At 43.7% G+C, this 27,555-nt stretch overlaps 1 protein-coding gene across 2 annotated transcripts; it reads right to left on the bottom strand.

The window, feature by feature from the left end:
- Positions 1-2,295: 2,295 nt before the first annotated feature.
- Positions 2,296-27,105, bottom strand: slc9a5 (solute carrier family 9 member A5). 2 transcript variants are annotated; one of them, XM_039613737.1, is made up of 17 exons: positions 22,809-22,930; positions 19,910-20,053; positions 19,513-19,815; positions 18,365-18,528; positions 16,058-16,136; positions 15,805-15,982; positions 15,329-15,549; positions 14,714-14,916; positions 12,933-13,022; positions 12,779-12,849; positions 12,558-12,684; positions 9,956-10,047; positions 9,680-9,806; positions 9,333-9,482; positions 7,801-7,870; positions 7,413-7,538; positions 2,296-6,626 (listed from the first exon to the last, which is right to left on the bottom strand). In XM_039613737.1, exons 2-17 carry the CDS (start codon positions 20,040-20,042, stop codon positions 6,010-6,012), a joined length of 2,751 nt encoding a protein of 916 aa, XP_039469671.1. In that variant the 5' UTR covers positions 20,043-20,053; positions 22,809-22,930; the 3' UTR covers positions 2,296-6,009. The 2 variants fall into 2 exon arrangements, with proteins under 2 accessions (XP_039469671.1, XP_031599579.1); XM_031743719.2 differs by lacking the exons at positions 19,910-20,053; positions 22,809-22,930 and adding an exon at positions 26,350-27,105.
- Between the last annotated feature and the right edge of the window lie 450 nt (positions 27,106-27,555).

Below are 27,555 nucleotides of genomic sequence, written 5' to 3' on the forward strand. Positions count from 1 at the left end.
CATGAAAAATTTGGTTTAAATTTATGTTCATGACAGTGCAGATTTCTGACATTTCGTGTAATTTAAGCTGTAACAATGTGATTGTTTTCTAACAAAGAACAGTGTGAAACTTAAGTTAGACTTGTGTTTGTAAATGAACCGCCCCATGTTGTGTAGCTTTCTGGATTTTATACTTATTGGGCTACATGTTTATTTATTATACAGGCTATACAGTACATAACATCAAAACTCACATATTTTATGTAACTAAAGTGTGTAATTATGTGGGCTACAGACGATAATTAAGTTATAGACTATAACGTGTATACTTACTGCATTTGAATCATTTTAACCATATGTAACCACCTGCATATGTGTTTGGGGGGGAAAAAAGGCTTTGATTTTGCCACCCCATTTCATTTCTTTGCCACCCTCATGCCACCCTAAGAAATTTTCTCTAGATCCGCCCCTGTGGCGCCTGCACTGTGCGTGCTCGCTCCACAGCGCCCTCTGCAGTCACGCAGCGTGCTGTGCTGGGCTGCATGTTTCGAGTAAGGGAAGAGCCACTGTACAAACAGCTGAATTCAAATACCATGCACATCGTGCTTACTTGTGCTACTCTCCATGAATTGTAGGAGGAATGACACATAAGAATGAGTTGATTGTTGTTGTTTTTTTCAAAAAACATATTTTTTGTTAGAAACGTATGATTTAAAAGTGGTTAGCATACAGTACCACAGACACTGCTTGTATTTATTATTTATTTATCAGAGGTCAGACTGAATTGGTCTGTGGGTCTGTTCAGGTCCTCAGGCTATATTTTGTCTCTATTTAATGTAATAATATGTAATAAACTGTAATATGTAATAAAATAATGTAATAAACATGAACGAGCTGTTCTAACTTTAAATTTGACATTTTTAAATCTCATCTGTAGTTTTTGCTGCACGTTAAATGACGTCTGCAGAGGTGAACTACAAAGCAAGCTGCATTCAGAGATAATCTGATTATCAGTCTCCTCGTCAAGACCTTGTTTGTGTACATACCAGCAAATCTGGCAGCAAATCCGGAACAACAAAAGTAAAGAGAAATATTTGTACAGTTTCAGCACGGCCAGATGAATGCATGTCGGTTCTTGTTTCAACACGATGCATACAGTACGTGCTGCAAGGCTTTGTTCAGAAGCACTGATACCATACAGCTCAGCAGGTTTACGTTTACACACAGCCCCTGGCTTGTCACAGCTATAAAGTGTGGAGTGACTCTGGTATTTAACTCTGACGCTTTTAAATGTTAAAAAAATACTCCTGAACTTTCCGAAATTAACTAAAGTTTTCAACCCAATCTGAAGAAACAACAACCATGAGTTTAACTGCCAAAAATATATACTGTGTACTTTGCCGAAGAGATACCAACAGAACTGAAGGACTAAACTGTACTACAAGTGTAATACGAGTTTGTACCACAAGATGGTGCTGTGAGTGAACACAGCTTTATTTCAAATGGAAGGTCTGGAGAAGGGGTTAAATTGAGCTGAAACAATAATTAAATCTGATTGGAAGTTTCATACAAAGTACGAGTGAGTTCATTTTCATGTGCTGCAGTCTAGCACACACTCTGTCTGCTAGCTTAGGGTACGTGGCTGTATTTTCCAGAGAGGGGATGTTTGCCTTCTTTGCATCCATCATAGTAAAAGTCCTGCAAATGAAAAATCCTTCACAAGTCCAGAGGTTTTCTAAACCTACCGAGCGACATTAATGATTAAAATGACAGAAGTACCACCAACGGAGGGGTGGATGTAAAAATTTCCCAGAGTATCGAATGTTTTACTGCTGCAACTGAAACCAGCAGAAAGAACATAAAGGACTGAAACTCTCAGGTGGAGCCGACTTTTAGTCCAGTACTGCACTGTTTGTGAACACTTCAAATTATGTGTACTTTACTAACATTTATTTTACTCATATTCTGAAGGAGAACTGTACAATAAATGTCAAGTAAAAATATAATATTTCCTCTTAAATGAGATAGAGGAGAAGGACAGAGCAGCATAAATTACTGAGTATTATAGTATTTCTGTGGACTGCTAAGATACATTACATTACAGTGTACAGGTGTAGTTTAAAAACATCTGTCCACTGATTGGTGGTTGCAGTCTGAGGGCGTTTTAGCTTCTGTTACTCTGCACAGTCTTGAGTAACAGTATCAGACGTAGTGAAGCATGCAACGTTTCCCTCAGACATTAGAAGTAAAGCATCAAAAAAGTAAAGCAGGTAGAATAAAGAAGCACGGAGACAGCTGGGCTCATTCAGAAAAACACTTCTCACATTTATTGACTCTTGGTTCTCTGGGCCGAAGCCAAAGCTAACACACATTTGGCACAAAGACAGATACGATTCATTGGATTTTTCCAAACAACAGCCCGAATCACAGGCCAAACAGACGGAGACCTGCCGCTGTGCAGAACGTTCCCCCGTCTCAGAGATTCAGGCATCACTGCGGCAATGATCGACGGGACACGGCGAGGTCATCCCCACCCAGATCCAGGTTCAAGTATGTTTACAGTGCGAAGGCCTCTCTACAAGCAGCGACATGTTTCCTGTTATCACGGCTGCACCACGAGGCGACAGCAGAGATGAGGCAGATCACAGCAGCCTGCTGCAGCCACCCAGTGTGCACTTCACTCCATCTTAATTCAGGTCTTTGCACTTCAGTTATTTACACATGTGCTGACTTCTTCAGCTGCAGGTGCTACTTTGTGTTAGTTTTTTCAAGGAGCAGCTTCAGCCTAAGGTGCAACGAGGAAGGAAAAAGAACAGAAGAAAGACCAAAATGTCTAAGTGATCATTAATACTTCGTATGGTTTGTGCTTGGGACGCCAACCTTAGCTGTCTGAAGTTACAAAAACAGGATGTATTACATTCATGAAACAAAATATATTTATCAGTCGTTTTAAAGCAAAGCGGATTCATTTTTGAATCAAAATATTACAAGATTCTGAGATGTTCTCATGCGCTTCGTTTTGAGTGAAGGACAAAATAAAATGTGTCAGTTCAGTGAGCTGGAACAGGCGTCGGCGTGTTTACTGAGGTTGGGATGTTGACATTTCTGTGAGTCAGGTGGCTTTGCAAAGACTTTTATTTACACTGAATGTCTTCTATCCTGCACTCTAGTAAAATAAAAACCTAACAGCAACCTTGCTGTTAGGCAGGTAGTTTCAACTTAAAGATCAATAAACTGAAAACGAAAATTCTTTGAAAAATAAAGAAACTGTAACTGTTTGCATCCTGCAGCTTCACAGAGAGTTTTATAATTAGCTCACTACGGCTGAAATGTTTTGAAGTGCAGGTCAAAGCTGGATGTCGCCTCTGGGTCTGAAAAGTGAAGCCAGTGCAGAGCATATTATTTCTAATGGCCAGCAGGGGGCGACTCCTTTAATTGTAAAAACAAAACCCTATATTTAGATTTGTATTTATATGATTATTCTATATTTTGGAAATTATTGTCCTCTTTAAACTAAAACAGAGGATAAAGCCGGCTATGATTTATGGCACGGCTCTCTTGTCAGTGTCAGAGCCACCTCAGCCCGAGGCTTCAAACATGATGCTGTCTTTTATATACAGTCTATGGAGCATCAGCACCGTGGAGAACAGTGAGATCTCGTTTTAGTTTTTTGTTCTGTGTGCTTTCTGGATTGAGAGGCCGACAGGACTTTGAGGGTGAAGCTGAGCGGCTGCAGAGGCTGCAGATCTGTGATCGGCTGACGGAGTAAAAGCAGCTCGATGAGACGTTAAGGCAAAAAAACATTCTTTGGCAAAACAAGAGAAAACTAAAGAAACCATCACACAAACATGTTTGCCTGCTGGTGGGATAAAAACCTGCAGACGGCCGGAGACTGACCTCTACACCCACCCACACACACGCACACACACAGAGACAGAAAAACACATGCAGTAAGACAAACACTGAATCAACAGAGAGCTGAACACAGACACGACAGAGTAAGGCAGTTACAGACGGACGCACGCCATAGATATGTTCATTATGCTTGTTATTACACACTTTGGTCATTTAAAATAAACTACTCTGTAGATTTTATATATCTGCAGTTTTACAAAATACATTTTCAGATTTTTACGGTTTACGAGCAGCTTTGACAGAATAAATACACACATTCAGATTCTGAGCAAAGCAAAGAACTCTGACTGTCAGAAAAGCTTCTATCAGCTCAGGTTAAAGGGTGGCAGCAGGTGGAGGTCTTAACCCCTCTGTGCAGCAGCGCCCCCTGCTGCTGTCTGCAGTTGGGTTTTCAAACCAGTTGCTCATGAACCCAAACTACAATCTGCACCAGAAAATTTGCCTCAGGCAGCAACTGATTAAAGGACATTTAAAGGAAAAAACTCTGAATTTGTGAAGGTATTTAATTAGTAACAAATCAACATTAAACAGGTAAAATCAGGCACAAGTCAGCAGCTGCAGAGAGGGGTTTGAATGCACTTGACTACAACCAAGGACCAAGGATTATTTTTATTGTTTTATTCATAATCTGTGATTATATTGCACTCACTATGTCACTTATAACTCCTTCACTCTGTGATAAACTACATAAAATATGAAATTTTCCTCCAACTTGCAATCAAGTGGGCTTTGTTAATGTCCACCTGCAGCAAGAATATTCTGATAAGTGATTACATAGTTATAAATTGCGGATTTGATCAATAACACACAGATTTTCCTATGCAGACCTACAGCAGAGCAGCAGTGAGACTGAGAGCTGATTCTGTCGATGAGTATGAGGCCAAACAGAGATCAGACAGTTCATGTACAGACTCAAACAGACAGTGAAAGGATCGACTACAGAAGTTTGTCTGCAGGACTTTCTGACAGAAAGACAAAGGCCACTTTGACTTCACCTCCGTGTTCGTGCTTTTAACGTTACTTATAACTCTCTCCCTGTTTGCCATCCACTCTCAGACATCGAGATAAATAAAGCTGGCAAACATCTTTGTGAGAGAGAAGAGCTGACAGGAAACTGCATATATAATCTTTACTAGAACGCTGCACTTGATGATGTTAAAGGTGCCTTGGTTTTATGCCCACTGTAAGGACATCCATCTGTGGCGCTAGCAGTAGAGCTTTGTCTGATAATCACTGGGTTGGCAGGTTGATTCTAGGCTTGAGTCCCTCCATGTGGTGAACAGATAGTTAGTGTTTTGTGGCCCCTCCACTTTTAAAATGAATCAGAAAGCCCTGAAGGGAAACTTCTCTCAGCTCTCCACTGACTTAGACGTTGATTAGTCTGCCACTAAAAATAGTTCCAAATAAATACACTATGTCCTCCTGTTTATCTGATAAAACTACAGAGAGCTGTCTGCAGGAATTACCAAACCTTTTCAGAAAGCTTTAAGGCTTCAGCACTGGGCTCAGAGCTGAGAGCCACAGACTGAGAAGAAACGATCCCGATGAAACAGCAGCAGGAACTCAGCTAATTTACTCAATCATGTCCAAAAACAACAAACACCTGGAGCTTTGGAGTACCGTCAGTCTGAGCCCGTTTACCCTGCTTTGAGGTCAAAAGACAAAACTCTGGATGTTTGAGGAGAATTTAAAGGCTAGAGAATCGCAGACAGGAAGCTGAAAGCCACGAGAGACACATAAACACACGACTGCTTTGAGTCTGAACATGAGATCTGATGATGATAAAATCTGTAACATCACACCGTTCACCTGCCTAACAGTCACCTGAATCTGAACACTTGTCTGCACCTGTGTTGGCTGGTGACGCACAGATCAAAAGCAGCAGGTGACCTCTGACCTCTGCAGGTTGGTCACATGGAGCTCAGGCTACAGGAGAGAAGATCGGACCCGCTAAGAGGTGCAGCTGTGGGAGGACGGATGATGAGCTAGTTTCCTATTGGACGGCCTAACAGGAAGCACATCACCTGATGTCTGTGAGTATCCTGAAGCTGCTGATTGGTGGAGTCCAGCCCTGCTCTGCAGGTGGGTGATGTTCCACTGATCTAGGATCTCCTGTTACAGCTGGGTGGGCCCTCTGCTGTGAGGCTCAGGAGGGGGCGATGTCACCAGGCTCCTCAGGTACACGCAGGGGGTCCTCCTCCTCCCAGAGCCGGGGGCGGAGCTAGGTGGTGGCGGTGGAGGCGGCAACGGTCCGGGAGGCTTCAGGGAAGACATGAGCGGCTGCATCTCCGCAGCCACTCCCCCTTCCACGTCCTCTTCTTCTTCCTCCTCCTCCTTCTTCTTGTCTGGGAAGAGGAACGAGCCCTGAGACACCTGAGGTCCGATGGAGAAAGTGCTGCCCGCTGCGCTGCCGGGTGGCGTGTAGGAAGCTGGGCGGGGTCCACCCAGCCTGGAGAGGGCGCTCACCCGTGGGTGGACGGGCTCAGCAGCGGCTGGTGGGGAAGAGATGCTCTCCAGAGAGGAGATGCTCTGGTTCCAGGCCTGCTGGAGGTCCACTGGGATGATCTTTGTGGCCTCCAAAGACACGCAGGGGGGAGGCGAGCCCAGACTGCCTTTCCACGGCAAATGACTGTCTTCACTGGTCGGTGAGGAGGATGCAGGTGGTGGCGAGGGTGGTGCAGGTGGTGGAGGTGGTAGTAGCGGAATTTGACACCCTTCCAGAGCTGCTGGCACTGAAGGATGAGACACAACAAGGGGACAGTTACTGAGCAGCGAGGCTTGAAAGACTTAAAGGTTCATACTTTAAGAAAAGCAGGAGCTTCTGCTTCTGCTTCTAGTTAGTCATGTGACTTTAATCAGACTCAGGGACTGTAAATCAAAGACGGATGTAGCTTCTGGATTCAATAAGGAAAGCTAAGACTGAAGTGCCCAAAATCTGCAGTCTTCCTAGCAGCCAGCAGGGGGCGACCCCTCTGTTTTCTACAAGAAGTCTGGCTCTGTTAAAGTCGATGAGAACATGTCCCTAAAACTCACTTAATCTGTTAGCTCAGTAAACACTTCCCTGATGACTTCACAGCTTTATTTGCTGGTTCAGTTCAGTTTGTGAATGCAACATGATTTTAATTTTGCAAATTATGGTCCAAGGGCCGGTGTCCTGCAGGTTTTAGATGTGTCCTTGATCCAAAACAGCTGATTTAAATGGCTAAATTACCTCCTCAACATGTCTTGAAGTTCTCCAGAGGTCTGGTAATGAAATAATCATTTGATTCAGGTGTGTTGACCCAGGGTGAGATCTAAAACCTGCAGGACACTGGAGATCCCCACCCCTGCTTTAAAGCGTGTCTTCCTTAGGATTAATAAGTTGCTACATTATGAGCATACTGTGTCCCTCTGTCTGCCACTCCACTCCTCACTTATTACATCCAGATTCACGCACACAAGAAAGGCTGGGGCTACATCTGTCTCCTACATCCAGTCTGAGGTCCACTGAGTTTTTGAGTGACACAGTGAAGTTTTACCCGATTTGGGTCGTTGCTTTGGCGTCTCGGCCTTCCGAGCTATGAAGGTGATCCCGACGTCTTCGTCTTTCTCGGGATCTGAATGTTCAGCTTTGTCCTCCGTCTCCACGGGAACAACCACCGGATCTGAACACAAAGACAGAGAATCACAGCTGCTGGTAGGTGGAGACGTTACCTGTAGCTCTATTTGTATCGTGCAAGACACATGAGCTCAGTCTCAACCTGTGACTTTGTGTCCTGTGAATAAAAAAAGATCCATAAATAAATCCTCTCTGATGGCAGAGGAATCTTTCCTTAGAGGCTCAGAGCAGATGTGTGGATGCGTTGGTAAGTAGAAAGAGCCTGCTGAGGCTGCAGCACTCTCTCTGTCGGCCTTTATTTGCGTTACCTTTGTCCTGCCAGCTGACGTTACGTCTGGGTTTATCGCTGCCGTCCTCCTTGACGTCGGATCCTCGCCGCTGTTGAAAGGGGAGAGAGCAAACGCAGTGAGCCACAACAGGAAGCAGCCGGCCTTCAATCAGCAGTCCTCCGTCCTTCATGACAGACAGCGGTAAAAGCCCCTGCGCTGTAATCCAGCAACCGTGTCACAGTCTCAAATGTCATGTTACAGTTAAACAGACTGACGCAGAGATCCATGTGCACGTTTAGACATCTTTGTGAGGACAGAAAATTGGATTGCTACTATACTTGTGGGGACAAAATGCCCGTCCAAGACTCAAAATCACTTTAAAACCTTTAAACTTTGTTTCTCTCCTTCATCTTCCAGCTGTGTCACTCAGTATGAAACGTTTACAAAAGTCTAAAATATAGATTTCCTTGGACCCGTCCAACGACCGATCCACCACGTGTCCACAGTAATCTGCGGACTGCACCGTGTCATTTAGAGGGCTGTTAGTGGTAAAATGGGATTCTTTGTGAAAACAACTCCAGGTTCACTCCAGAAAGTGTTTTTCTTTCTTTGTTTTTAAGAAATAATCCAGTAATTTTCTGCCCGTCTGGTTCTTTCTGTTTACTGAGCTTTCAGCACAGGTAGTCCGCTGCATCATGTCTGCATAAATAAAGCTGAATGAATAACTCGCACCTCCATAATCAGCTTCGCCCACACAACACTAACAGCGAAACTTCGCCATCCAGTGGATCCTTCAGCCTCTCTGTGATGGACCTGAGCTGGAAACTAGCAGGACTTTACTGAGCTTACAGAAGATATACGCCCAATAAAAATGCCAGATTTGGAGCAACGGTGAGAACAGATGCAGGTGTGCACTTTAAGTCCCAAAACAAGGGCAGTGAGAGCAGACCAAAACCAAGCTTGAAACTACTGATCAGTGCACAATGAGGCTCGGTGACTCACTCACTGCTCACTCATTTCACAACACAAAGTCACACAATGACACTGTTTGTCTTCACAACCTTCAGCCATAAAAATTTTGCAGTGGGTCTCAAACCAAAGGAAACATTTTCCAGCTACAGTACAGTAGATGTAGAAGTACTTTATGAAGTACATCTACTGTACTGTAGTTTCCTCCATCATCATCAGGAGTCATCTGATCGTTCCAGATCCATTCAGTCCAAACAGAGCAGGTCATGGGTTTTCTCTTGATTTAAAAGAAAACATTGTTCAGAGCATGCTCAGAAAAGTGATTCTTAATCTCAAGCATTTCACTTCCTGGTTCATTAAAGGTGAAAAAAATATTCCAAACCAAACTAAACAACCCCAAAAACCTGTCTGTAACGAGAGCTGTTATTTCAGCATCACAATCATTCTGTTTAACACGAAAAGACAGAGGATCCTGGGACCGGCTAAATCCTGGAACAGTCTAAAAGCTGTACCTAACAAACTGGCGGCTGGTGCACTAAGCAGAACTTTATGTTTTCTCTGGACTTTGGTTAAAGCTTGTTTTGGTGACTGATGCGTCTCACCTTCTTCAGGCTGCGCTCCTTCTTGTGGCGTTTGTATCGGGTGGATTTGAAGGTCTCCATGCGGCTCCTCATGTTCCTCTGAAACACCTCCCGGTCCTGGCGCTCCTGCTCCCCCAGCGGCATGAAGTGACGACTGTAGTGGGACTGATACTGAACACAGAGGACACCAGCCTCAGCCTCACACACTCAAACACATTTCATTTCCCAGTGAGACCTGCTCCCCTGTCCTGATCTTCTTCAAAGATCTCAATAATGACTTTAAAGACCCTGAAACATCTTGAGTGCCCTCCAACACAATCTCCAGAACTTTAAGAAACCTTGGGGCTCCCTGATGGAAAAAAACGTACCCGTCGCCTGGGTTTGTACAGGTTTCCAGCGAGGACATGGTGCGTCTCCATGTCCTCCTCCACTTTGGCTCCAGGAATGTTATCGATGACCTGGAGGTCCAGACACACACCGCTGCCGTTCTCACGTCTGGAACAGACAAACATCAGCGAGCATTCAGGCCAGTCAGAACTGAAAAGCTCACAGAGAGTTTGATAATTCACTTATCAAAGGGCACAGGGTGAAATCTGAAACTTTTATTAGTCCGGCAGGGCAGATTTTGCAGTCATGTGACTCACAGGTAGTTTGTGACGTTGGTGACTTCGGGGAACGAGGCTCTGCTGGCCATTGAGGGCAGAGACAGTCTGGCTGAGGTCAGGACGTTCCCACCCTGCACACACACACACACACACACACACACACACACACACACACACACACACACACACACACACACACACACACACACATTCAAAACATGTCTTACTGCAGGTGCACTACTGGCAAATCACCTGGTGTTCAAACAAAAACAAAATCAAATGAAACCAACAGCGAAGCACCAAAAACTTGCAGTTCCTCTAATGACCACCAGAGGCCCCAGCACTGAGTCAGTCATAAACAGTATTAAATCTGAGACCGTCCTCATTTGTAACAACCCACAGTTAATGTTATTGTATACATTTTTGTGGCTTTCTGACAGGCAAAGGGACATTTAACCCTGAAGTCAAATTAACAGATTTTTTTTCTTGAAAGGAGCCACCTGAGGAATTCCAAGCATGTCCCACTGGGAGGAAGCTCCAGGGTAGACCCAGAGTGGATATTCCCACCTATTGTACTGTTTATCCATCTAAACTGCTTTGGTTTGAGGTATTCAGTCACGTCATGTTGCTCAAAAAATATGTTAAAAAACCGAAAGTCTGTTTCCAGAAATCCTGACCTGGTTTCTAAGAAGATAAAACCACAAAGTTTTCTGTAGGAAAAATGATAAAAAGTTATGTATTTTTAAAATGTTGTGTATGGAAGTTCAGAATCCTATTTTGGGATGGATTTTTAGGGTTGGAGATTTTTATGCTCCTCTAAAACACACATATGATGGATCGTCATATAATAAAAAGGCTGTCTCGATGTGAAGCAGCGTCATGAAACTTTCCTGTTTTCCTCATAAATCTGGTCCAGGGGATTTTTCCTTGTCTCAGTTGGTGGGCTGATAAATAAAACTCACCTCTGCTCTGACTCTAATGTCGGCCTCACGGGGGGACTGAGCGTTAGCCTGGAGGCCCCTCACTGTGTCTTAGGGTGATTTATTAAAACGCTCAGCTTGTGCAGGGAGGGTCAGACTGTTTGTGTTTCACTCTGCTGAACAGGAAAGTTGACACTCGTGAAAGGAGACGCCAACAAGTCCAAAATCAGAGCCAGCTCAGTCTGAGAACACTGAGACAGATTTTAAAGGAAGGACCTAAAAACAGGAACATTTTCAAAGCCATAAAAGAGACGATTTCATGTCTTTTCACAGGCAATTTATCTCCAAAGGTGGGAAATTCTTTTGACAAAGAGGTCAGTGTAGTCATTCTTCTTCTTCTTTCAGCTGGTTCCTTCAGGGGTCACCACAGCATCTGCCTCTATCTCACCCATTCCCAGCATCCTCATCTGTCACACCAACGCTCTGCACGTCCTCCTCCTCCGAAGTCTTCCTCTTTTCCTCCTGCCTGTTAGCTCCATCTCCATCCTCCTTATATATCACTATCCCTGCTCTGCCTCTCTAACTGTCTCTGATGTACTCATTTATAATCCTGGTCCAGCTCGGCCTCCATCTCCAAACCACACATCACAGCAGGTCTCACTGCCATCCTATAAACCTTTGCTGTCACACTTGCTGCTGTCTTTGTGTCACAAATCAACTCTGACACTCGTCTCCACCCACTCCACCCTGCCGGCACTCTCCTCTTCACCTCTGTTAAGCACTGTCCTCTCTGTTAATCACAGCATTAAACTAGAACAGGAAAAAAATAAAAAAGCAAGTAGAGCAGAACGAAATAAAACAGAATAATACAAAATATAGTATCTCAATAAGTAAAGGCTAAATAAAATAATAAAAGACAAAATATCTGAATGAAACTAAAAAAATCACTTTCTAAGTGTTGCAGAAAATAATCACAGTGAATGTCAGAGAGTATGAGTATCAGTTTGACCCTGTAAGGCATAAATTATATATATATAAAATATAAAATATATAAAATATAAATATAAAATAAATATCATGAGTTAAAGAAAAATAATGAAAATGAATAGTTTGGCAGCAATGGACTTCCATACAAACAACCAGTGCTAATCACCTGTGTTATGTAATTTATTTTTTCAAATTATATTTTCAAAGTAAAAACAAATGATGATGTTTTCTTAATGCTTCTGGATTTGTTTGAGTCTCTGTCATATTTTGAATGTTTCTAACGTGTTTCCTGTTCTGCTGTGTGCCGTCTTCCTCCTATACACAGTAAACCTCTGTGAGCTTCACACTGGAGCCTACTGGCTCTGATTCTTGGTTTAGTTCTCCACCTGGTGGCTTTCAGAGGAACTCACAGAGACGGGACGTCATCGCTCATCAGTCCATGAAATATGCAAGTCACTGTCAGCAGAGAGGGATTATACCTGGTCGTTTACGGGCACTTGTGTGGTTTTCTTTATGAATCTGGTCCCATTCATTTTCATTTTCTGAACATTTTCAGTGTTGACAAAACCAAAAGCCATAACTGACTTTCATCAAATGTTATTGTGCTGCTATAAAACCATGATTGATGTAAAGCTGACACGCTTTAAAACTCTCTCGATATGACAGTGAAAGACTTGCTTACTGCTTTCCTTCTTTACACTTAATGTTAGTAATGCTTGGATGGTTTTTCCGACCTGGTCGATGACGCTGATGGCGTCTCTGATGTTGATCTTCTGATAAGCCTCCCATAGTTCACTCTTCCTGTAGACAGACTTCCTCAGCAGCAGCTTACTCAGGTAGTTCTTGTCAAACTGCTCCCACCTGAGCTCAGACAGAGCGACAGGTATGAAACACTTTGTCTCTGCAGCGTACTCTGATGTTGCTGTAACATTGCAGTGATGTTGGGGGAACTCACTTGTCTCGCCAGTGGTGATATCCTTGCAGTCCTGCGATGTCCTCCACCGCAGTCAGGATGTGGTCGAAGGCCTGGAGACAAAATATTATTAAGAAGGGCGAAGGTGAAGAAGAAGAGGAAGAAGAAGAAGAAAGGGGGAAGAAAAAGAAGTCACCCTCTCGTGGATCTCCTCGTTGATGGTAGGCTTCCTGTTGGTGGCACGAGGAACTTTGAGCCACTTCACCAGTGGTTTGATGGTCAGACCCTGATGATGAGAGAAGAGGCTCAGAGAGCTTCTGGTCAAAAGTATGTGGACACCTCCTCTAGGACCTTCTGTTTTATTTCAAGGGCTAAAGTCATGATGGCACTTCCAGTCTAGCATTTGAATCTCAAAGAGACGTTTACCATCGAGGTGACAGCAGACCAACCAAAACAGAGCCGTCTATCTTTGCTGTATGTGCATCTGAACCCATTAAAGGTGGATTTACCAGCACCGGATTCTCCTGTGTGGAAGATTTAGTGGAATTTTCTTTTGCTTTTCTAAATATTCTTGAACCTTGTAGCAGTGTTTTTGCCTTCTAGTGCTTCTTTTTCTACATATTAGATGAATATAATGTATACTTTATTGATCCCCGTGGGGAAATTCCTCTCTGCATTTAACCTATTCACTCTATATAAGTATAAGCACTGATTCCACAACATTACAGTGGACCTAAAACTGGTGCAGTATAGCCCTGCCTCATGTCTCAGCCCCCCCGGAAGAAGACTCACAGCCTCTGAAGCAGTGTTCCAGTTTCTTCTACTGTTTCTCTAAAACAGCCCATAAACTTGAGAAATGATTTGCTCATAATCCAGAGATGAGTCAGTGTTATCCACCTCTAAGTCATGTTTTCGTTATTATCAAAGTGATAAACCATCATCTGTTGCACTCAGACGGTAACTCATTAACAGAAGACATTTGTGGGAATCACCACCGTCTGCTGAGGTCCGTGATTCATGACGGGAGACAGGAATCAAAGGTCCTTCAGCCTCAACATCAACTCATCACTTACACCAGAGTACACTCTTTAGATTTAGTGTTTATAATAGAACAGAATAGAATAAACAGACACTAACTCACTCGGCTGCTTCTGATTCCAGGGGATGGTTTTAGCTGGAAATGCTTATTTTATCTAAATTAAGATGATATCAGACACATGCATGTGTGATTAACACCCAAGATGATGGAAGGATGAATCTGTGAGTCCTCCTAACAGCCTGAAGCAGACACATTTTATGCTGGGTCCTCATTTTGATTGGTTGCTTTGCAGTTGACTCCTTTTGGTGAGTTGTAATGATGATGAAAAGGCCTTAAATGGTTCTTTTTGGAGCCTGAAAACAACTCCTGTGTGTTATCTGCAGAGGCTTCAAAGCACACTGAGCGCAGCATAAAGACAGGGATGGTTTGACCTGCAGCTAAAGTGTGTTTCACTAAAACTTCCAAAAAAGTCGCATAAGAACAAAAGTATCAGCAGAGTTCGACTTTCCTTCAATTTCCTTGATAATTTCACCACTGAATGTGAAATTAAAGGACACTTTATAACATCGACACAGCTATTCAAAAGTGAACAAACTCGTTTCTGTTTTTTAACACGCTTCACTTGTGACAGATTCCAGTTCTGACACATCAGATCAACAAGCGAGGCAAATTTCAGTCAGTCAGCAGCCAGTTAGTGAGAAAAACTGAAAAATGGCTGAAGCGAACAGACGCTAATCTGTCAAATTTAAGGGGGGAGTGGAGCAGGGCCACCTCAGGTCACCCTTTAGCCACGCCCCTGCTCCCATCTGTGCAGAAGAGTGAAACTCACTGGTGTCAAACTAAATTTAATCTGTCTAAAAGTCACGGCGTGGGTCACCTGACCTCATTCGTTTGCTTGTTTGTCTTTCAGGGAGGGCGCTGAACGCCATCTTTCCTACCTGGAACATGACGGTGAAGAAGACAACCACGATCGTCGTTGCGACGAAGTAATCCTTGGCTTTGACTTGCTCGCCGTCTAGCAGTACAACCAGGGCGAAAGCCACCGCTCCCCGAAGGCCGCCATATGACATCACCACCTGGTCGATCTTCTCCAGTGGGACAAGCCGGAAGCGGTTCAGAACCCAGGTCTGACCAACCACACCTGGAGAAGAAGGGGCGACAGTTTCACCTTTGTGCTGCATGAAATATCTTAATTTAAGGGTGGAGATCATTCAACATATTTTCTGGATTCAATTTAAATTCTACGCGCCTCCTTTCAGCAGGGAGAGGTGCAGCAGGAGGGGGGAAAAAGCCTTAAAGGTTAAAAAGGAGGTTTTTCTCTGTCTGATACGAGTGTGACATTTGAGCGTGCTCAGTTAAAGATCAGCCATGCAAAAGGTCATCACAGGAAAAGCAAACAGAAAAGGACAAAGCTGGTTTATTCCATCAGCGATCATCGAGCAGATGCTCCATATTTTTCTGCTTTTCTGCGAAGCCGCCGTCTCCTCGTTCACTCTGAAACATATCCTAGTAAGATGCTGAACTATTTTAAGACATGATGGAAACCAACTGACCGACAGCTCTGAAAATGAAGATGAAGACGAGGGTGCAGGACACCAGGCCCGTGTCCCAGGCCCACTTTGACTTGTCCACAGCTGAGATGCCCAGGAAGATGAAGATGATGGTCTCGGCGATGCTGGCCAGAGTCTTCATGGTGTACTTCACCGTGGTTCGAGACTTCTGGGAAATGTTGGCCTCCACATATTTGTTGGCCCCGATACCACAGAAGGTCATGCTGAGATGTGACAAAGAGAAAGTGAGTTCTTGTCTCGGTGAGAGACGCCATGCTGTAAAACTTAAAATCAGACCAGAGTAGATACAAAAGCTGGATGGCAATGTTTTTGTTTTTGCAACCAGAGAAGTCGCCATCTGCTGATGATCAGAAAGAATGCAGATTTGCGACATTGCTCCACTGAGTTAACACCTCAGACCCAGAAGCCGCTCCATCTTTTATACACTGGTAGTTCTGATTTATAGAGGATGGACTTACGACAGGATGGCGGACAGGGAGAAGAGCTCGGCGGTCAGGTAGGCCAAGTAGACCATCAGGAAGACGAGGAGCGGCTCGATGATCCGGACTTTCTTGGTGAAGCGAGTGATGAAGCCCAGGATGACGGCAAAGATCAGACCCACCATAGTCCCCCCGATACTGACGATGAGGAAGGAGGCTGCAGGAGAGGAGGAGGATGTAAGTCACAGGACTCGGGTTTTAAGTCAAAGTTTATTCCTTTCTGTGGACTCACCGACTCCTTTGAAGTAATCTGCTGTCTGCACATTCTCTGCTCCCACTTCCACAAAGGAAATGTAGACTTTATATAAAACCTGCAGAACACAGACAGGTTTAGACTGTAGGTGTTTGGAGGGCTGAGCCCACGGATGGTCTAATGTTTAGTGATTTGGATCTCGGGAAAATCAGCTAAAGTGCTTAATAGCACCACAAGGTGGAGCCTCATTCTTTTTTGTTATGTGGAGCTGGAGCGCTCACAGACTAACAGAGGTCATCATGTATGACCAAACAGCAACCTTTGACCCCGGGGCTGATAAATGATAAAAACTGTAGTTCCTTGAGTGACCACTTGAGGCTGACTTCAAAAAGAGAGTCAGTCCTCCAACATGTTTACAGCCTGGCACACAAATAGTTTCCATTTATAGCTAATTATTTTGGTTTGTTGTTTTTTGTATCTGTATAGATTTTGTTCCCATTTAAGGACTGGCAGCCTCAGCCGGCGGTTCTCTGCTCAGCTTCACCTCAGCTTAATTAAGTTTTTAATATAATCAGTGTCTCAGCAGTGTGGAGGTTTACACGTTTTGCTTCACACGCAAAAGATTCCCCGATTTAAAAGCAGGAGGTGACACAGAGCAGCCTCAGGGGTCACAGGCTGGTGTACTCCGAGTGTCAGCCCTGTGGGAAGGTTGTGTCAGGTGGGGCACGTGCTGCAAAAAATCTGCTCCCAATTATTGCAGCTTCATTTGCTGTGGCTTCCCTTTGGGAAACCTCTCAAGAGGTCTGTGCTGCAGTTTCTGTGGTTTAAACTCTAATACAATCAAGATGAAGAAACGTGTTGTTGCTGTTTTGTTTACTGCCAGGTCACCTCTGTGCAGTGCATTTTTGAACGTACTGCCCAACAGTAGTGATAATCAGCTGGATATCAGCTCACTTCACTGGGTTATATTGCTTTCTATTTTATTGTCCTGCAGTGGAAACCCCTCCCTGCTTTTCAAACACTGGTTTCATGTCCTCTGCTCTCTAAGCTGATTCACACAGTATGATTCTCCCCTTTATACGTACAAATAATCATTTCACAGCAGGAATTCCAGGCATTCTAACTGTTTACAGGACCTTAATGTGCTGCGTGACAACAGTAAATTATAGCGTGCGGCTTCGGGGAAGCATGCAGCACTCAGCTGAGCCTGAACAGTAATAACTGTGATGTGAAGCGATTGAGCAGCATTAGTGTGCGGCCAGCCTGAGAAAATGAACTCCTTCCTCGTCCTGTGCTTGCAGGTCATGGCTGCAGTGCTCCCACACTTTGGTTTTTTCCATTTCTTGGTGGGATTAGCTCAGATTCAGAGTGCTGCTGAGGATTAGACAGTTGCAGTGTTAATCTCCTCACAACTGATTAATCTCAGCTTTCTCAAACAATAAATGTGAGAAAATGTGAAGGTTCTGCTCTTCTGGCCTGGTCCGTGTTCATCACGCAGCTCTGCTGCTCCGATTCATCAGATTCTGTCTCTTCTCTGCCTCTCGTGATGTGGAGTAACATCGTAAATCAGCGGACCTGCTGACGCTCAGACTGGCGCTCAGACTGGCACTAGCACCGACACTCGACCTTTCACTGCTACCATCACTTCATACAAATGCAACAAGTGGAGTATGAAGTGCAGGAAACAATATGTTTGCACAAACACGGCCCACAGTGCGTCCTTGTGTGCTAGTCATTGTTGACCTTGTAAGCCGCTCTGTTGCCACAGCAACACACCTGACATGATGAGGCATGTGTGAGAGCGTGTGTGTGTGTGTGTGTGTGTGTGTGTGTGTGTGTATACAGCTCTGCCTTAACATGTCATGTGTTTCTGTGCTGGTTTTACACCTACTGTGGGGACGCATGTCTGTTTGCCACATTGTGGGGACACAAAGCAGTAAAGTGCTCAGTTTTAAGGTGTGTTTTGAACAGAGGGTGGGGCACATGTGTGTTGTTTGTTTTTTACTGTAATTTAAGTTAGAACATATGACAAGAAATGTTTTGCAAATGTGTCAGCAGAGATTTCAGAGACTAAAAAAAAGAGAAACACATACATACAGAAAATACATTTACACATGTATCAGATTTTCTGGTGATGTTTTAACAAACTTAAAGTCATCGTGATATAAAATCTCGTATTATTATTGGAGTCTTTGAGGATTGGGTGATACAATGAAATTTTAAAACCAGTCACCATCAGTAACCAGCTGGTGATTGTTATTGATGGTGAATAACGGCACACGCATGTGTGTGTGCCACTTTCCATCCCCCATCCCTTGTGTCTGACTGACTGTGTGCGTTTCTCACCACGGTGACGGCGTCATTGACCAGTGACTCTCCAAACACGATGATGAAGAGCGTTTCATTGACGTGAACCTCCTCAAACACAGCCAGCACCGCCACGGGGTCGACGGCTGAGATCAAGGCGCCGAACAGCAGGAAGTCCAACATTTCGGCCTGCACATGCTCATCTGCAGGCGCACGCGAGAAATATGAAGAGACAGGACAACACAACAATAACAGGAAGTTTCCAGTTTTAAATGAAGCAACTTCAACATTTTAAAGGAAATTATTCTGCGCCACTGGTTCTCAGATGGTTGGGGAACTCTGTCAGTACTGTATATGCAATGATTACTAAATCTATCACAAACCAGTGAAGACAACAGAGAGTTCAGAAGAGAGTGCAGGTAGGGTGGAGTGGGTGGAGATGAGTGTCAGGGGTGATTTGTGACAAAAGGATAACAGCAAGAGTGAAAGAGGAAGACCTCAGAGGAGGAGGTGTGACAGAGGAGGAGACAGAGGCAGATGATCTTCTGTGATGACGAAGGAGAGGTGATATGTGTTTGTTTTTTCGCTGTCATATATAAATCGTGCTCCAGAGTAAGAAGCATGACCACAACCATGATAAACATGACCAAAGTTTCAAGTAATCAGGTCAGCACACGTCCAAAAAACCTCCTGTGAGAAACGAAGATGAAGAGTTAAAGGAAGAGGAGGTACAGAGTGTTGTTTCAGACAGAGGATGGACCGGAGGGATACACCACAGCCCAACATGACAACATAAATAAGGACTATGTTGAAATTTGGATTATGGAAAGCTGCTCTCGTTCAGTCCAGAAAATAACAATAAAGGTGGAAATGAGCACCATGAATCTCCTTTAATGGCACTTAATGTACTGTGGATTGTACTGTAAATTTACTGCACTCGCTGTGTGTTTGTCCTGAACAAATGCTGTTCGCTGGCACATTTAGCTCAAATTTATTCACAACTCACTCTTATTTCTGTTTCCTGGAAAGAGGCGCTGCCTTAAAGGCTAAACTCAGAGAACAACAAACTGATTGCTGTAAAGAGCTCGGATTGAGGGCAGACTCTAAATCCTCTGCACAGAGGTGGGGCTGTGCAGGACTGCAGATGCACACCTGTGACCTATGACCCCTGCACCCCCAGCACTGACCTATGAACCCCAGCAGTTTGGCTGTGTACAGGGAGAACCCGGTGCAGAAGGCGTTCCACAGCGTTCCCACCACAGCGTATGTCAGGATGGCTCCCAGGTTGTCGAAGAAGAGCCTGGCTGGCATGAAGTATCCGGCATCACCCACGATGGTCGGCAGCAGGAAGAGGAAGAAGAGGCTGGGCTCTAGCTGGTATAGCTGCTTCTTATTGGCTATGAGGACGACCCCGCCCAGGACCAGACCCAGCAGGATCAGCATGCAGCTCTCTGGGACCACGGTGGTGAAGCGCTGGGAGAAGTGGAACACTGCAGGACAAGATGCACCGATTACAAAACAAGGCATGAAAAAGTTTGCACGACTTCGTTAAGTTTAATTCTTTATCTGCTTTTCTTAATTTACCTTCTCTACCTTCTGTTTCCTGCAACAGCTCCTCCTTGTTCCTTCTGCTACCAAATCCTATGTCAGCTTTATTTTTTTCCACCTGCTTGGCTCTGCAAACATCTGACTCTGCAGCTCCTGACTCATGATTCATTTTAGACAGGTCTGCAGGTGTGAACACAGACATGTGTCGCACGTGTACAGAGATGTGAGGAGGGAATTATTTCCTCTCTAAATTGTTGATATTTTTGCGTTTGATGAAACACAAAAACAAAAATCAGCGCTGCCATTGTGGCCTTGGACATGTAGTTAGGAATCCATCAAGGCCTGCGGTGAGTCACAACAACACACACACACACACACACACACACACACACACACACACACACACACACACACACACACACACACACACACACACACACAGAAATGCTGGTGATGCTCCTCATAAATCAGGACACAGGGAAAAAACATCAAAGCCTGAACGAACATACTGTGTGCGTCTGTTTCCATGATGATTCATTTACACCAATCAGAAGGCTCTGCTCCATCAGCCAGGGCTGGATCACCATCCAGACAAACTGGGAGTCAGAGGAGCCTCTGACTTCCTCGTTATCATTTCAGTCGACATAATTTGATCAGCTGAAGCAGAATGAAGCAGAACTACAAGTGATCCTACAAGTCAGCCGAACCCAGAACCTTCCACTGCATCATCATCATCATCATCATGCTTCCTGAATATTCTGCAGACCACTGAAATAAGTCTTTTTAAACAGGGTAACTCTGCATTTTATTTAAGCTGGTCATCGGGATCACAATGCTCCGTGTTCTCCATGACCATGGATAACATCATTGGGTCATCCCCACACTGAATTCTCCACATACACACATGGAGCATCAGCTGTTTGCAGCTTTTAACTAGAATAAAATAACAAAACATGAACAAAACTTTAAACTGCATGTGTGAATGAGCTTTGTGCCTGACTCACATACATGAACAGATATGTGTGTATGACGCTCTTACAGAAAGCAGTTCAGTTACATGGTGTACTCGTACACGACTCTAACTGTGCTCTGGATAACAGATAGCAGAGGAGCCACAACAAGAGGACAGACAGAGACAGCGATACAGTCCTTCAGCTTACTGTAAAGAGCGCTGCATAACTTTTGTAATTTTTCTACCAACATCATAAGATAATGTCTGTCGATCTTTGAGCTTCTGGGTCTGTGTCCTAACCCTTTAAAACCTGAACCATGAAATAATTACTTAGTTTGGAAAACAGAGTGTTAATTAAACTTTCTGACAATCTAATTAACTATTCATTTGCATATACTCTGCAAGTTTTAATTTGTATCATATTTGCTACATCTGCCATTTTTATTGCAATTTATTTAGTTTTTGGGGGGAAAAAAACACAAATGATGTTAAAGTCTCAAAAACTCAAATTCTCATGTATCAAATATGATGCATGTTACATTAAAGGCTTAAACTTGCATTATTTTTAATAGCCAACAGCAAACGACTTCTCTGGTTGTAAAGAAAGACGTGTGAGTGTGTAGAAGTTTAAGGGAAACGTTATTCTACTGCCTCTGTGAGCTATGACTCCAGTGAGCGCTTTTCTGATTATTACTAGCTAGAAGTATGATTGAATACGAGTGAAGTTTCTCTCGATTTCTCAGTCGGATCTGCCCAGGTTTCAAACTCCAACACAGCAAAACTCTCATTTTGAAGCTTTACATCAGGACTTAACGGTGGCCATGCTCATATTTTTTATATACTATGCTCAATAAACTAACTGCTGTGCATTCAATGAACACATTTAATAAACTATATTTAACAAATAAAATGTAAGAAAATATAAATGCAGCCCATAAATGTTGAGTTAAGAGAGAGCTCGTTGTCTGAACAACATCAGTTGGAAATAAAATCCTAGATTTTGGTGCTTGATGCTTCATTGCTTGTTTCAAGAGAAGCATGTTTAGTATTTGCTTTGTACAATAGTACACACACACACACACACACGCACGCACGCACGCACGCACGCACGCACACACACACACACACACACACACACACACACACACACACACACACACACACACACACACACACACACACACACAGCTGAACCACCTACACGCCAGATGCACAGCGAGGACAAAAAACACTGAGAACATTCAGCTGCTCAACATGACGTCCAGACATGGACATTTATACACCACACATCCAAAGCAGCTCTGAAAACACAGACTGACAGCGTCTGAGTCTGATTCCTCTGAGCTGCAGAGCTCCACCATTAAAACTCATCTCTGAGGTTTCATCACCATTAATCTACACACATACGGTGGTTTATTCTGACTCACTGCAACACGCACCACCCTGCTGCCAAACAAAATCTAGAACAACAAACACTGATTCATCCACTGCAGAAAATAGTCCCCAAAATGGTCTATTAACTCCTAAATGACAGTGAACAGTCTCTCAAAGAAATGACTGAACCTGAAATTTTGTTTGTTTTGTTATGAAGGTTTAACTTTTGAAGATTAAAAGCTTAAAAAAACACAGTTTTAGCTTTAAAAATGTTAAAAGACACCAGGAAAGGGCACATTTGTCTGAGACCATCTTCAGTGGCGGATTAATCCACCCGTGGCGCTCTGTGACCCTGGAAGGATCTCACAGGGACAGGAAACGGGGAATTTAACAGTAGATGCTTGTGTTCGGCTTTAACGACAGGAAGAACACGCAAGAGATCACCAGACCTGCTGATTTACGTCTAAATCATCTGAATGTGTGCAGCCAGCTGCAACAGAGCCACAGTGTGTGTCTGTGTGCACGCATGTGTGTGTCACTAACATTACCGCATTAGTAAGCAGTATGTATAGCATGTGCGTGTTATTGTCTTGCAGCGCAGTGACTCACCAGCAGCTTAGAAAGCATCTCTGGATGGTGTATGTCAACAGGTATTCCTCATGTTGTGAGGTTAAATGTGCAATCACACTATGGGGACGAGTCTTCTTTACAAGGACAAAAGCATGAAATCGTCAAATTTTTAAGGTGAATGCAGCGTTTAATGTTCGAGTTTGTTTCCAGGAAGCGGATGAGAGTCATAGTAACATGGCTGTGTGTGTGTGTACCTGTTTAGACATCTTTGTGGGGACCAAAAATTGGAATGTTACTATACTTGTGGGGACCAACAGTCACGTATGAGGATAAAAGTGCCTGTCCTCACGAGTTTGAAGGCATTTTTGAGACTCAAAACCTGGTTTTAGTCTCAGGGTTACAATTAGGTTATACTAAGGTTTAGGCATTCATTTCGAAGCTTAAGGATAGAGTAACTGTAAGCGGCTAGGGAAAGTGTTATGTCAATGAGATGTCCTCATTAAGATATCAAAACGAGAATGTGTGTGTGCGTCAGTTAAAGTCCTGCTGCTCTGGTTCGGCTCTGAAACGCCCTCAAACACTGAAGCTTTCAAAGACCGAGGTTCAAAGGTTTCTTTGTTCTTTTCACATTTTAATACTACATAAAGTTTATTGTTCATTACTATTAATGTTTTACTTATTTTAGCGCTGTTTCTTTCTCACTTTATTTTTAAATTTTGTGTAAATGTCAAAGCAACAAATGCTGCAGCTCATGCGATTACATGAAATGGCTGATAAACATAAAACTTGATTTTTTTTAAAAAAAGCATAAGGTTCACATCCAAGGTGAGATGACAGAAATAATGATCTCATCATGTCCAACCAAGAAAACAAGCTATAGAAAAGCAGCAGCAGCTGAAGTTTAACCTATACTACAAACTTTTTGAGCCCAACTGAATTGTTTCTAATGATAATTAATAAATATGAATAAATATTCTGTGATGGATTCATGCAACAGCCAATCCCTCCAGCCTCCAAATATAGTTTTTTTCTCTCCGTTAAAAAGTGAAAATATTTATTTATGTATTGTGTGATGACCCTGCCGTCAGTTTGTCCTCAGAGGTCGGGTAATCTTGGGCTGGAGCTGAGGAGGCCTGGACACCTGGTGGTCATTGGGACTGATTGCACCCTACACTAGCAGACATGGCCAGTTCTTGGCTGATGGAGACAGACTCATCCACCCACTCATCCAAGCACACACGCCACATAAGTGACCTCTTAATCTATCTACAGGGACTCCTTCATTTGTGTCAAGATGGAGACACCTTGAGGAAACTGGGGTCTCCTCCGGGATCTGGACCCGGGACCTCATGAAACCCAAAAATTAAGGATCATTCCTCTACGCTCTTCTTTCCTCTACTCCTGTGCTTGCTGCTCCCTGTCAGTGGGACCCTTTCCAGCTGAAAGTAGGCTCTAACAAGATGCTGAGGTGCTGGGGTAGCACCGTTTCAACAGGATGCACCTGATATCGAGCAGTCAGTAAGCTACTTGCCCCACAGGTTCAGGTTTTGCCAGCTAAACTACTCTGTTGTGGAGAAAAGAAGCACTCACTTTAATATGGGCTTTGAAACACTTTGAAGTGCACTTATGCAGCAGTGGGAGTCCTCTTGTGGTATATACCAACCACAATCCCAAACACAATTTTTGCACACTGTAGAAAACACAGATCAGCACATGATGGGAAGGTGCTCATTTTAACAGCTCTGCCAGCTGGATGTCCAACATTATGTCCGTTTTGTTTTTTTCATTTCTGGAGTTTTCTTCTTCAGTTCTCTTAAAGGTGCTTCTTAGGTACTAAGATGCTGAGAACAGAATTGGTGAGCACTGTAATTGGTGCAGCAGTAACTAGAGTAATCTTAGTATCTTCATAAATACATTTGTTAGTCTTAATGGCTGAAGTATGTAACAGCTGGTGTCACTTTTACGATCTAATCATAACAAAACAAAACTAAACCACCCATATTTCAGACAGAAAGGGTGTAGGTCGAAGCAACAGCTTGTACCCCTCATACATACTACACAGTTTAACCAACCATGAAGTGACAATACTACGAGTCAGTACGTAGAATAGTCAGATAAAAATTTATGTCCAGAAACAGACATCAATAGCTGAAACGTCCTGTTGATGTTTAAAAACTCTTACATTTGAACATTTACAGTGATGTAAAACCAACAAACACTACCAATACTACTAATAATAATAACAAATGTTATACTTAATATTATGGAGTACAGCACGGATTTATTGTTGTGGTCTCATTTATCTGGAGTCTTTATTTCTTTTTATGAAAACAATATAATGACTGATCCTGTTCATGTTTTACTCACTAAATATGATTTTCTCGTTTTGAACTTGGTGATATCTCAGTTTTCTAATCTCGCTCCATTTATCATCTAATCTAATCCCAAAGGAACTAAATGCGTTTTTATTACTTCAACAACTTGTTTATCATCTGAAGATTCATTTTATTTCTGTCTTCTGTCTGGTTGGTTCATTTTTAAACTAACCGAATAATCAGAAATAATCAGATATAAATAAAAGTTGTTAACACTGGATTAATTAACAGGAAAAGAAGGTACTGTTATGGAAGGCCTCAGGTTTGACTATTTCCTTTGGGTTTCTGTAATATTACAATATTACAATAATAAAGAAATCCAACATTTATTAAAAATGTACACCAACGAAGAACATTTCATATGCAATCAAAATTTTAAAAAGCTCAGTTATTTTAGTTTGTACGGATACCATTTGATTAAACTTGGTGTTTTATCGAGTTGTTCAGCGTGTACAGTGACTGATAAATCAAAGATTTCACAGGAGAACTGCGAGGCTAAAACCAACAGTTAGTTCTTCCTCATTATCTAAAACTCCGATCATTACTTTCAAACCCAGAAAATATTTTAAACTCTTGTTTCGTCTGATTACAAAAATGTTCATTATCAGAGAAAACTATAAAAGAAGGAAATTATCCCAAGCTGAGGTAGGAGGCCCCACTGGGGCATACTGCTAAAATAGCGTGGTCACTTGTTGGTTAATATTATTAGTAAAATATTAAAATTATTGGCAGTAATTAGTGTCTTTGTTTAAAAAAAAAGAAAATATTTGTTACTTATTTTTTCAACCATTTAATGAATTAAGCCGTCAGCTCGAAGTCACCATCAGTAATGAGCCTAATTCTTCTTTTAAAGTTGTTCTCAACATCCTGGTAATCGTCAAACAAAAAAGAAAAAAAATCATTTACTTTTCTCTACCATTTTTTAAAATGATTATTATTTTGGTAGTTGACACTAATCAGGGTTAGAAACATCAGTAATGATGACTTAGACATCAGTGTTAACTATATCAAAAATGGGGTGGGTTCGGGGGGCCCAGCAGGAACTTTCTGGCCCGTGGCTCCGCAGCAGGTGAGTCCGGCCGTGGCTGCAGCCATTCCCTGACTCTCATTAAACTTCCAGGCTGGTTCTAGCTGCAGTAAGGAGACCAGTAAAGTTCCAGTCTGTGTACAGGTGCTGGGACACAAACACACACAGACACACTTACAGATCTTGGCCACGCTGGCCACCAGTAGCCAGATGGCGATGATGTACGGGGTCTGGACGTAGCTCCACTCCCACTGGACCACCCGGTACCCGCCGCCGTGATGATGATCATGCTCCCCTGGGTCTTCCTCCTCTCCGGTGCCGGTCGGTTCCTCTGCAGCGGACCGGGCCAAGGCGACGCCGGGCGCCCCGTATTCCGCCCCGGGCTGCGGGAGGAGGAGCGGCGGGGCGGAGGGAGAGGCGGGGACCGGCGGAGAGAAGCCGAGCCCCGGCCCCCGGAGCGGCGGAGAGCCCGTCCCGGGCAGGTCGGCGGCGGCGGCCGGCAGCAGGAGCAGCATCAGTCCGAGCGGCAGCATCTCGTCCCTGGAGCTCAGCGGGCGGACATCCTCCGGGCCTTTATATACACACCGGGACACGGAGAGGACGCGGAGCGAGGCCGGGAGCCGGTTTACAACATCAACAACACACACGCGCGCACGGACCCACGCTCACACACACTCAGACTCCGGTAAGACACGGAGGAGGGGACACCGGAGCCGGCATGTGACCCGCCCAGTCCCCCTTTAAAGAGACGGAGACACTGCAGGTGAAGCTCTCCTCCTGACTGACTCACAGCTGACCTGATGCTCGGTACCGATCGGCTCTGACGTCACACATCAATACTGCTCGGCGTGACGTCAGATTTTCAGTTCATTGACATGTTTGAACTTTGCAAACATCTGGTGATTGTAACTGAGTTTGTTTAAATAAAGCTAGATTTCCCCCCTTTTTTTCTTTTTTTCTTTCTGTGCTGTTCAAGTGTGCTGTGCTCCTTCATGGGAGGATTACTGAGGAGGAGTAAGAGGAGGTGACCTGGGGAAACATGGTGAAGGGGCAGAGCCAGCTTGGGGAAAAAAAAAAAAAACTGAATGAGAAGACATGAGGTCACATCTGGCTCACTCTCCAGCAGGAGGAGAAACTATGTGAAGATTTAATAAACGTATGAACAGATATGATCATCCTGTAAAACCAGAACATGAGCAAGTTAAACCACACGCCTCATACAAAACAGCACAGTGTAAAACAGGCTCATGATTAAATGACAGCCTCCTGAAACAGACAGTATACAGAAGATGAGAGTGGTAACTGTGTCAATTCGCTGGTTAGTAAAGTCCAAGGAGTAGATGTGACAGGCACACCGCTATGGAGGACCACAAGAGCCACACGC

The sequence above is a fragment of the Oreochromis aureus genome, linkage group 1 (assembly GCF_013358895.1).
Source record: "Oreochromis aureus strain Israel breed Guangdong linkage group 1, ZZ_aureus, whole genome shotgun sequence".
Lineage (NCBI taxonomy): Eukaryota > Metazoa > Chordata > Actinopteri > Cichliformes > Cichlidae > Oreochromis > Oreochromis aureus.